This window comes from Oryx dammah, unplaced genomic scaffold (genome assembly GCF_014754425.2).
Source record: "Oryx dammah isolate SB20612 unplaced genomic scaffold, SCBI_Odam_1.1 HiC_scaffold_2, whole genome shotgun sequence".
Classification (NCBI taxonomy): Eukaryota; Metazoa; Chordata; class Mammalia; order Artiodactyla; family Bovidae; genus Oryx; species Oryx dammah.
In genome coordinates this window covers 28,911,169-28,923,798 of record NW_024070186.1, presented here as the reverse complement: position 1 = coordinate 28,923,798, position 12,630 = coordinate 28,911,169, and the positions used below count along the sequence as shown (strand labels likewise).

General features: G+C 45.7%; 1 protein-coding gene across 1 annotated transcript in view; it reads right to left on the bottom strand.

The window, feature by feature from the left end:
* The window catches only part of CLSTN2 (calsyntenin 2), a 464,485-nt gene that overhangs the window by 41,486 nt on the left and 410,369 nt on the right, over positions 1-12,630 (bottom strand). Inside the window, exon 9 of the mRNA XM_040265134.1 lies at positions 1,615-1,777. Within this exon, the coding sequence (XP_040121068.1) occupies positions 1,615-1,777 (163 nt within the window). The remainder of the gene's footprint in view (positions 1-1,614; positions 1,778-12,630) is intronic.

Sequence of the window (12,630 nt, the reverse complement as noted above, 5' to 3'; positions counted from 1 at the left end):
AAAAGAGAGATACAAATGAACTTATATACAAAACAAAGATATGAGAAAGTAGCATTGACATATATATATACTACCATGTGTAAAACAGATAACTAGTGGGAAGCTGCTTCATAACACAGGGAGCCCAGCCTGATGCTCTGTGATGACCTAGAGGGCTGGGCTGGGGGTGGGGTGGGAGGGAGGCTCAAGAGGGAGGGGATATACATATACATATAGCTCATTCATATTGTTGCATGCAGAAACCAACACGACATTGTAAAGCAATTATCCTCCAATTAAAAATTTAAAAAAATTAATGCTAAATAAATTCTTTTTGTTAAATAACAAATATATTTAAAAACTGGAAAAAGAAAAACCCAGATACAGACTTACAGACAGAAAACAACCATGGTTACCAAAAAAAAGGAAAGAGGGGAATGGATAAATTAGGAATCTGGATTAACATATACACACTACTATAAACACAATAGATAATCAAGGACCTACTATTTAGCACAGGGAAGTCTACTCAAGATTTTGCAATAACCTATAAGGGAAAAGAATTTGAAAAGAATATATATATATATATATATATAAAACTGAATCACTTTGCTGTATACCTGAAACTAATACAACAATGTAAAGCAACTATACTTCAATTTAAAAAAATACACTGTCTTCCGTTACCTCATTCCTGTTTTGTCTCCTTCCTGGGTTTTGTCCCTAGTGCTCCCAAGGCTGCACCATGTTCCTTTCTTGCCATCTTCTCTTGCATGGAGCTGCCTAGAACTTACTCTTTGTCCCATCCCAGAGGGGTTTATGTCTCCCCTAGAGGGAACCAGTCCTCCCAGGTCATAGTCTTGTACCACAACCCACCTTTTTCCTCCGCCCCCACGGTAAATGGTCAAGGTTTCAAATCTTAGTAGCCCTCAAAGAAGGCATCATCCGGAGTTTGAGGAGTCATCTCAAAGTACTGATCTGCTTGTTTGAGGAGCATTTTACTTCCCCTCTGGTCTCTCACTGATACTTCAAAGAACCCCAGCTGTTAAAGGGAGCAAAGATAAAGATCCCCACAGATCTGAGTGGGGAGCAGAAAGGCTAGATGCATGCTCAGAGAGCTGGCTCTCCTAATTCCAAAGAGGTGATGAGTCTGGGTTTGGGGACTGGAGGAGAGGCAGCAGCAGAGGAAGTGATTTCCCAGAACAGAGTGTCGGGGTCTTACACAATTTGAGTGGGGATAAAGAGAGATACTTGGCTCCTGACCAGTGTAGAGAGCAACAGAGCCAACTGGCAATCTTTTATACCAGATTCCACTTGCAGGCTTTTCTCTACACAGCCCCAGTTTGAAACCAGATAAAGTTCCAGAACAATAAAATGCATTAGCAACTCAGAGGCAATCCTGAAATTGCTCATGTTGATCTAAAGTCAAAATCTGGTCTCAAGCCAAGTGGTTTATTATTACACAAGGTTAGTGCTTGGATTCATCCTTATCTTTTTAAGTCCTGTTTTATTAGTAGGGGATAGTAAATTTTCCTGGCTGAAGCTCATACCACTTGCTTTGCCCTTTTCTCTGCCTGTGCCTTTGATGGACTGTGCACAGATGGGCCAGGGAGAAGGGCTGGACTTAAGGGTTACCTTGCCAACAAGCGCCAATGGTCAGTTGCATGGCAATGTGAGATGGATGAATGGGCCAATCATTAGTCACCAGGTATGGTTCATACGTTGCTCCATCCATGTATAGGGTGACCACAGGAAACTCCACATTGATGACATAGTAATGCCATTCTTTGTCACAAATCTAGTGAAAAGAAAGAGAAGCAACACTTAAAATTGAATACGCAATGAAACATCCAACAGACTTTTATTCTAATTATGAAAGAGGGAGAAGAGACCTTTAGGTTACCAATGTTTATTGCAAAGAACTCAGTGAACATAATGGCTGATATGCACTGAGGTTAGAGAAACGCGCATCAGATATGATGGAGCAAACCTGGGATAGAGGAACAGCTGGGAAACTAATCATTGAGCAAATATCTGACTATGGACAGATTATCTTGGTTGGCAAGTTCTTGGTGGACAGGTGGGGGCGTCAACTTAAACTTGCTCTGTATGAGCAACAGAGAAAAGTTAAATCAGAAATGTTTTTCGAAGCTTGGGGATGGATGGCGCTATAAAAAGAAAGATGCTAGACTGGACGTAGAAATGAACATGAAGATAGAGAAGGGGCAGAGGAAGGGAAAGAGAAAGGACAAAATAGAAGAGGAAGAAATTAGGAGTTATGAGCAAGGACAAGGCAACAGACAAAGGAAGAAGGAGTTTCATAAGAACAGAAAACCTTCAATTCCTTTGTCTATACTAATGCTTGCCCAAGGAGCTGTTGTAGTCTCATGCTCCCTTCAATTGAAGCAAATAAATTCTGAGACAGATAGTCTTTCCAAGAAGATTCAGTTTCATCTTTCCTTAGGTCCCTGGGAAGCCAAAGAGGGATGACAGATGAGTCCTCTTGGCTGAACTTGGTACAGAGCACACTCACATTCATGTCCGCTCATAATTTCAGTACCTAAGACTTCTGGTCTTAGACCTGGGAACCAAAACCTAACCTTAATGGGTGGGTAGAGACACTTGGAGCCAGGATAAAGTCACTGTTCCTGACCTCAAGGTACTCAAATCCCGCTTGTTGTTCAGTCTCTAAGTCATGTCTGACTCTGCGACTCCATGGCAGACTCCTCTGTCCTTCACTATCTCCCGGAGTTTGCTCAAGGTCATGTCCATTGGGTCGGTGATGCTATCTAACCATCTCATCCTCTGTTGCCCTTTTCTCAATCTGCCCTCAATCTTTCCCAGCATCAGGGACTTTTCCATTGAGCCAGCTCTTTGCATCAGGTGACCAAAGTATTGGAGCTTCAGCTTCATCAGCAGTCCTTCCAATGACTAGTCAGGGTTGATTTACTTTAGGATTGACTGGTTTGATCTCTTTGCAGTATGATCCAAATTAGAAACCAACATGGCATGTCTTAGGAAAGGAGCTAGGAAGAACAAAATGTGGCAAGGCTGGGGAATGGCACCCCCTCCCTCCAATCCAAGCAAGTGCCTTAGAAGTCACATTAGACTCCATCTCTTCCCCACTCCCTCACCCTCAGATCCTTCTGCATCCTCTTGTCTTCATCGCCCCTGTCATCTGTGGCAGCAGAGACAGATGAGTTCTGCAGGAAGGTGACCCCAAGTGAGGACATTCCTCCCTACACCCCACTCTGGATTAAATGTGCTGTTTCTCATGAATAGATAACACCAACAGGGATGCTAAATGATCTTTTCCCTTTCATTTTAGAGTAAGATTTTTTTCCCCTTAATGTTCTTTTTATACTGTCTTGTCTCATGTCTCAGAAAATTACTGCTTTTGAAGTCTATTAACCTGATAAAGGCTGATGAATATTTTAGGGACCCTTGGAAGGTAAGCAGGAGGGGTCCAGGCAGACATTTCCAAAATCCTGTTACACTTCATGAGTATACAGTTCAGTACCACATATATCCCACTAGAGGTCCTAACCCAGTTTATACTCCCCTCCTGCTTGATGCCTGTGATCAGACACTGGACTGGGTGCAGGAGTCTGGGGGTAGGTCTGGGACCCAGGTGAGGCTGACTAGGGGTATAGATGTGGAGAAAGGAAGACCTGCAGACAGGGCCTGGGGGCAACAGAAGAATGAGGAGCTAAGGAGAGTTCCGAATGAGGAAGCTTCCAATCCAAGGAGGCCCAATGTACCCTGGACTTGCAGTCCAGAATGCAAGTCAAGGATGGCTAGTCAGAATACCCCCACCCCCAGGATATTCTCTGAGGCATCAGGAAACCTCTGACTAGTCCAGGGTGGGAAGAGGGCAGGTGGAAGTGCAATAACCCTCTCTACACCTCATGCCCTTTGAAATGTAGACAGAACACAAAAGTCAGTTGGGCAGCACAAGGGGGCTCCTTGCCCAGGTCACCATCACCCCACTTCCAGTGGCCATGCTCTCGGGCCTGATGGCCACATTGAATCCATGTGGTGGTTGACTCTACAGTGCTCCCTGTCTGCCGAAGCTGGGTGGAGGCTGGGTCCTCTGGCTTGCTTTCTTTCACATCACTTGGAGGTCTGGGCTGGGAGCAGGCTGGTACTCCAGGGTGAGCTGGGGACTAGAGAAGCCTCTCATGAGAGGGGAGGAAGTTAGGCTGCCAAGAGTTGGTCTAAATGGCCTAGAAAAGGCCACACGGGAAGTTCTGAGTTGGTTTTCTTAGGAAATCAGGTATTTTTGAACATAGTTGTTCAATGTGTGATGCATTTACCTACAAACCAATATATGAGGGAGTGTATAGAGGCTGTGTGGAATGCAGCACTTATCAGGTATGTGCTTTGCCTTCAGATTTTCAATTTGGGGCAGGGGTGGTGGTGGTGATTAGGTATCAAATACACAAGAGACTTGAATGAAATGGGAATTGAGGTTAGTCTTACAGACAAGACACAGTGCACTGTGAGATCAAGACTTCTGGCTGGGAGAACGTGGCATGTAGGGTAACTAGAACTGCTAAGACTCCATTAAGAATAGATGGTAAGGAAAACATTCCAGGCAAATGGAGCAACAATCTTTTAATCCTTCATTCATTAATCCTATTGCCAAAATAAATAAATAAATAAATAAAAGATACTAGGTTTGGGACTAATGGAGATTCACTCATTCATTCAGTCCGGTGGACATTTACTAAATGAATATCCTGCTTTGTGAAGGAAAGAAAGCACCTGCCCTCATGGAGCTTCCAGTTCAGGCATAGAATTGACAAAAAGGCTTGCAACAGTTGTGACTCATGCCCACAGATTGTGTGAGGCACCAGGGTGATATGGTGGAGGCGGGTGGGTGTCTGATTGCCCTGTGAGGAGGGAAGGAGCACAGACACAGTCGCATCGGTTTGGGAAAGGTGAGAGTGGGAGATGAGGCTACAAGGATAGCTTGGAACTGAGGTCCTAGGACTTGGACAGCTTTTTTTTTTTTTTCTACAGGCAGTATGAGGTACCAATCTTTGAGGACCGGAGGAAGATGGTAGTCATAGCAACAATCAATCTTGGAACATGCTTCTCAATGTCAAAGCAGCTTTTCCTCTTCCTTGTACCATTTAATCCTCCCCTGTTGTTGTTTAGTTGCTAAGTCATGCCCGACTCTTTGTGACCCCATGGACTGTAGCCTGCCAAGCTCCTCTGCCAGGCGATTTCCCAGGCAAGAATACTGGAGTGAAATGGCATTTCCTTCTCCAGAGGATCTTCTCAACCCAAAGATCGACCCTGCATCTTTGGCATGCTCACTGCCAAATCAGGGTCTTGAGCAGATACTTATCTCTTCTTTTTTTAAAAAATAGTTATTTAATTTTTTACTTTTAATTTTTTTTTTGGTTGCCCTATATTTTCACTGCTGCATGTGGGCTTTCTCTAGTTGCAGCGAATGGAGGCCACTCTTTAGCTGTGGTGTGCAGTCTTCTCTGGTCATGAAGCATGGGTTCTAGTGCGTGCAGGCTTGGTAGCTGTGGTGCATGGGTCTAACTGCCCCCTGGCATGTGAGATACTCCCAGACCAGGGATTGAATCTATGTCCCCTGCCTTTGCAAGTGGATTCTCGACCTCTGGACCACCAGGGAAGTCCCAGACACTTTTCTCTTGAGTGATGGACTCACATGTCAGATTGCCCAAGTGGTCAGCTAGATGTCCTACAGGCATTTCAAACTCACCATGCCCCAAACTGAGCTCTATAGCCCTGTGCCTCAGCCTCGCCTGCTCCTGTCCTGTGAGCCCCGCCTCAGCGAATGCTCCCTCATCCAACCTGTCATCCAAGCCAGTACACTGGGCACTGCTTTTGACCTCCTCCCTCTGTCCCTCCCTCCAACTAAGTTACTGCCGAATGCCAAAGATGCTTCTCTCGTTTGCTCTCACCACTTCACCCTCGTTTCTCCTTAGAATTTACAGTATGTACTAGAGAGGGGAAAGGCTGAGAAAGTGTGTTTGACATTACAGTAAGATGGAAGGCATTTCAGCAGGGAGAGAGGACCAAATGTAGCAGGAGAAGCATGAGAAAGCTTTGGTATGAGTGTGGGTGGGACAGAGTGAGGGGCTGCCCTGGGGCTGAAGGCAGCCACAGAGTGCAGTGGGCAGGGCAACCAAGGACGGGGCGGGGAGTCCTTGTAGGGTGAGCGTAGGGGTCACAGGGTGGGTATCACACTGGCTTTAGGAATTTCTGGGGAACCATGTTCTGGACTTCAGGAAGGTACTTAAAGCTTCCTAATCCTTAATTCCTCCACCTGTAGAGTAAGGATAATAACAGTATGTATATCATAGGGTTGTTGTGTGAACTGAGCTAAAACAAAGCACTCAAAATACTTAGAGCATATTTTCAACCTGAACAGATATGGAAACTGCTTCCCTTTTCCAAACACATTGAGATGCTGCATGAACTATAACAACAATAGCAACAATAAATAAGATAAATAAATAAATAAATAAATAAAATAAATAAATAAGATAAATAAATAAATAAAATAAATAAATAAAACAAAAATAAGAGAGGAAGGCTCAGCCTATAAGCTGTGGTTTCAAAGCCCATAGGAATCAAGAATGACTCAGGTCTTCTGTGCAAAGAAAACTCGAGTTGGCACGTACGCATAAAGTCTGGGACTGTCTGAAGTCTGGGTCTTGGTTCAACTGCCAACATCTACCTAGGAATGTGGGGGGAAGCCAGCCAATCACTCTGGTAAGCATCTCTTCTGAGATGTTACCCCTCCAAGCCATTCCTGACCATGCACATTAGCTTCAAGTGTAAACAGCCCACTTGACGTGGAAATCCAGAACTTAGACTCTACTTTAAAAATGCATCTTTGAAGTCTTTAGGCCTTTAGGAAAGACATATTCAAAACCTCTGGAGAGACATGTGCTCCCAACCCAGGGCATGAGCAGGACAATTCTTGCTGGAGATGAACTGAGAGTAAAAACTGATAAAACATAGAGGGAACAATCCTTTGCATGCATGAGAAAAAGCAGACAAAACAGATGATGAAACATTCCAGGAACCAGAGAAAATAGAGCAACTGGAAAGGAGATAGGGGAAGGCAGGTTTGAAAAAGAACCAGAGAGAAATTTCAGAAATAAAAGATAAAGTGGTTGAAATAAATCAAGAAAGCCAACAACAGAGTTAGTGAATTGGAAGAAAGATTACAGCAAAATGAAACATTTGATAAAGCAATCAAGAGATGGATTCTGTGCATGATAGAAAGATACTTTCTAACCAGTGTTGTTAGATATGTGTGGCTGGAGGTGAGGCTGGTGGAAAGCAGTGGGGCTGGGATCCTGAGAAGCTTGTACACCATGCAAAGGGGTGTGTTACTTTATTTAAGTAAGTGCCTTGTGTTCTAGAAAGCCACTCTTCACTGCAGCAGCCTTCTCATGTGTTAGATTCAGATGAGAGTGAATACATAAGCTTCATAAGCTCCTGCCCCACAGGACATATTTGAAGGGTAGGTCAAAATTGAACTTTGGTTGCTGAAATGGAACACTAATGAACCAAGAGGATTGAAACCAACTGCATTCTCACTGAGGACTTGCAAGGCCACCTGGCCCCAGGCCACTGTTTTCGAACATTAGAAAGATGAGGTTTTGGTTAGTGCTAAGATGGCATCACTGACTCGATGGACGTGAGTCTGAGTGAACTCCGGGAGTTGGTGATGGACAGGGAGGCCTGGCGTGCTGCGATTCATGGGGTCTCAAGGAGTCGGACACGACTGAGCAACTGAACTGAACTGAACTGAAGATCAACCTCAAGCCAAGGCAAAGATGCCACTCGTATTTGCAAATCAATTTAAGATCTCCGCAGGAGGTCGCCTGCACTTCTGAATTGGCAGGGAAAAGTTCAGTGGTTTTTCAGCAGCAGGTGTTTATGACAGCTCAGAAAGCACCTGCTGGGTCTTCTGTCAAAAAACAATTGCTGACCTCAGGGCAGTGGAGCCCAGGGGAGCAGGAAACATAAAAGGTGGCCTGTGTCAAAGCAACTACTCCCATTTGCAATTTGGTTGATGAATGTTTGGGCAAATCCTCAAAACCATCCCAAAAGGCTGTCCTCATAATTTGTGCTCAGAGAGTATAAATCAAGAATTGCTAGCACCCAGGATTTAAATTTATCCACGGGGAGAGAGGAACACCTTTCTTATGCAGCAATGATAAGACTGGTGTCCTGGCACCATGATATGATTTTTGCCTGTGTGATCAGCTTGCTGGATCAGCTGGTGTCACCCAGCAAGACACCCTGGGGAGATCCTTTAACTTCCAGGTCTTACTGATGGGCCTCATTTCCATGCAATGAAAAGGTGCACTTCAATTAGTCCCTCAACCAGGACAAAGCTTCTCTTGCCCAGCCTGGGGCTGATTGGAAAATTCTGCAAAGCCTCACAGAGGTAGGGTTGGCGGAGTTGAAGTGAGAGTCAGAGGTTAGGGCAGAAATCTTACTCTCAGTAAAGTGGGAGTGAATCAACCCTGAATATTCATCGGAAGGACTGATGCTGAAGCTGCTGAAGCTCCAGTACTTCGGCCACCTGATGTGAAGAGCTGACTCACTGGAAAAGTTTCTGATGCTGGGAAAGATTGAAGGCAGGAAGAAAAGGGGACAACAGAGGATGAAATGGTTGGATGGCATCACCAATTCAATAGATATGAGTTTGAGCAAACCCTAGGAGATAGTGAAGGACAGAGAAGCCTGGCATGCTGCATTCCATGGGGTTGCAAAGAGGCAGACATAACTTAGTGACTCAACAATAACAACAAGAAACGTCTATTGTCTAAACTGGCAATCTGTGGTATTTTGTTAGAGCAGCCTGAGCTGAGACATTTAGGAACTTGAAGCTCTAGACATGCAAATTCTCAAGGCCTACACTAGACCACTGAGGAGGAGTGGGCCTGGCAGTCTGTGGCCAGGCCCTCCAGGTGGTTTGGAGAGGATAAGTCTGAGAACCACTGCTGCAGAGAACTTGCTGTGCTACTGTGGGGAATAAAATAGTCAGTTTGCCAAATTTTCTGAAGTCCTTTATTTTATTTTCCTGTGTGTGCTGTGTGCTCAGTTGTGTCCAGCTCTTTGCGACCCCATGGACAGTAGCGCCCCAGGCTCCTCTGTCCATGGAATTTCCCAGGCAAAAATATTGGAGTGGGTTGCCATTTCCTACTTCAGGGGATCTTCCTGATCCAGGGATTGAACCCATAACTCTTGTATCTCTGGCATTGGCAGGCAGGTTCTTTACCACTGCACCACCTGGGAAGCCCTTGGGGCACCTATGAATATTGCCTGGAACAAAAATCTCAGAAGACACATCCCGTGAGATTCATTCAGTTCATTCAACACAGACTGATCGCGTGCTCACTATGTCCCAGGCACTTCCCTGGAACTGGGAATGTGACAGCAAACAAAAACAGGAAGGTTTCCGCCAGTGCCTTCCCGCTGTCCACCAGATGCTCCTGTCTCTGTATACCCTCCCCTCCGGCCATCCCTCCTGCCCTACCTGGAAGCTTTCCTGCCTCTGATCACACATTTGAGCACTCCCTCACACCCTCCAAACATAAAGCCTCTGAAGCCCAGCTTTCCCCTCCTCCCTGCTTTTTGTTTCCAGGACATGCCATGGAATTCATCTGCAGGTATTCTCATCCTGAATTTCCCCGACAGCTAACATCTGTCAGGGCCTTGGGGCTTAGATTGGAGCCTTGGAGGCATGGTCTGCCTGTTGCGGGTTGTAAGCAACTGTGTACAGAGCAAGATTAATATTTTAACAGGCCAGGAAGCACATTTCTTCAACTTGACAATTAGGAAAGAGACTATTCTTCCTCTAGGATTCTTTCCCTGATCACAATTGACTGCGTGAAGACAAATCACTTGGTTCCAGAAAGGGACTGTCTTGAAAGTGAGTGAACCCCATCACTTTAGGATGGGGTTGAGGCAGTTAGGGTTCCACTGAATGAGCAAGACTCCCTCCCATAAAAGACTGTGAGTTTCTCAAGGTATGGTCTAAAGGAAACAATGGCTACTTACAATTACTGAATGAATGAATGATTACAGTATAAGCCAGCAACAGTGGAATTTGTTCCTCTAGAAAAAGGTGATGAGAGATCATGATCATGGGGATGAGGCCATATCTATGTCAAACACTTGGAATCCTGGTGACCTCACGAGGCTGGCAGCCCAAGAGGAAGGGTTGCAAAAGTTCAGCAGACATGGAGAGTTCTGGAAGGTTGGAGACTCATGGGGTCAAGGAAGGAGGGTGAAGCTCATCAGATATGAGTGAGTCCTAGTAACAGTAAGACCCCGGCCTAGAAAGGACCCAGGACCATCTTAGCAGCCTCCCGTCCCCCCATCCCACCCCGAGGCATGGTTGCCTCCTTGCAGTCTCATTGACAGGCAATGGGTTTATAGTGGGGGGAAATTGCCTTTCTGATCTGGAACATGGGGCAAGTTTCTTTAAGTGCCAGTTTCTTCATCTGTACAGCGGATAGAACATCCGTGTTGCAGGAAGATCTGATTATGTATGCAGTGGTATTACTGATAGCAACAGTGGGTAAGAAATTATTCTAGGTGTTGCATATATAAAGTAAGAAATCTGTATGCAGGTCAGGAAGCAACAGTTAGAACTGGACATGGAACAACAGACTGGTTTCAAATAGGAAAAGGAGGGTGCCAAGGCTGTATATTGTCACCCTGCTTATTTAACTTATATGCAGAGTACATCATGAGAAACGCTGGACTGGAAGAAACACAAGCTGGAATCAAGATTGTTGGGAGAAATATCAATCACCTCAGATATGCAGATGACACCACCCTTATGGCAGAAAGTGAAGAGGAGCTAAAAAGCCTCTTGATGAAAGTGAAAGAGGAGAGTGAAAAAGTTGGCTTAAAGCTCAACATTCAGAAAATGAAGATCATGGCATCTGGTCCCATCACTTCATGGGAAATAGATGGGGAAACAGTGGAAACAGTGTCAGACTTTATTTTTTTGGGCTCCAAAATCACTGCAGATTGTGAGTGCAGCCATGAAATTAAGGAGTAATTTCTTACTCCTTGGAAGAAAAGTTATGACCAACCTAGATAGCATATTCAAAAGCAGAGACATTACTTTGCTGACTAAGGTCCGTCTAGTCAAGGCTATGGTTTTTCCTGTGGTCACGTATGGATGTGAGAGTTGGATTGTGAAGAAGGCTGAGCGCCAAAGAATTGATGCTTTTGAACTGTGGTGTTGGAGAAGACTCTTGAGAGTCCCTTGGACTGCAAGGAGATCCAACCAGTCCATTCTGAAGGAGATCAGCCCTGGGGTTTCTTTGGAAGGAATGATGCTAAAGCGGAAACTCCAATACTTTGGCCACCTCATGCGAAGAGTTGACTCATTGGAAAAGACTCTGATGCTGGGAGGGATTGGGGGCAGGAGGAGAAGGGGACGACAGAGGATGAGATGGCTGGATGGCATCACGGACTCGATGGACATGAGTCTGAGTGAACTCTGGGAGTTGGTGATGGACAGGGAGGCCTGGCGTGCTGCAATTCATGGGGTTGCAAAGAGTCGGACAGGACTGAGCGACTGAACTGAACTGATACATAAAGTGAGCAAAAGTAGACACAGTTTCTTCCCTAAGGGAATAGACAGAAAGTGAAATGTTCACATGAATAAGTGTAACTTTATATCTGAAAGAAATACTAGAAGGAGATGTGTATGCATGTGTGCTAAATCTCTTAAGTCATGTCCGACTCTTTGCGACCCTATGGACCATAGCCCACCAGGCTCCTCTGTCTACGGGGATTCTCCAGGCAAGAACACTGGATGGGATCGCCATGCCCTCCTCCAGGGGTTCTTCCCAACCCAGGGATCAAACCCATGTCTCTATGTCTCCTACAATGGCAGGCAGGTTCTTTACCACTAGCACCACCTGGAAAGCCCATGAAGGGGATGTACCAGGTGCAAAATGAGTCCATAATTGGGAGGTTTATCCGGTTGTGGAGGCTGGAAGTGACGGTGAAAGGAAGGAGGCAGGTGAGGGGGTCAGTAAGAGTGCTGAAGGCAGAGGAACAGCGCAGGTGTTGGCCCTGTGGCTGGAACACAAGGATGAGGGCACAGCTTAGAACAGGGTGGGCAGAGACTGGCAGAGCAGGCACCATGCAAGTGTCAGTCCTGGCCTTTCTCCCAGCCCTACCACTGCCAGCACACACGGGGTCTTCTCCAAACTCCCTGCCCCCCGATTAGCCTTCCTGTCTCCTCAGATTGGGCTCTTTGCTGCTCCAAACCTATGGGGGTGCCCATTCCCCACCAGGGGCTCACTCCTCAGCCCAACCCTAGAGAGGGGCTGTGGCAAGTTCATTGTGGAGGCTCTGGAGTCTGGCCCCCACACTCAAATCCTGATTTGATGACTTTCTGGCTGTCATGGCACAATGTGACAGGTGACAGGCAAGTCACATTTCCTCTCTGTGCCTCAGTTTCTTCATCTATAAAATGGAAATAATAACATTAGTAACCACCTCATGAGTACCTCATATATATGACCTGACATCAGTTCAGTTCAGTTCAGTCACTCAGTTGTGTCCGACTCTTTGCGACCCCATGCCTGCCAGGCTTCCCTGTCCATCACC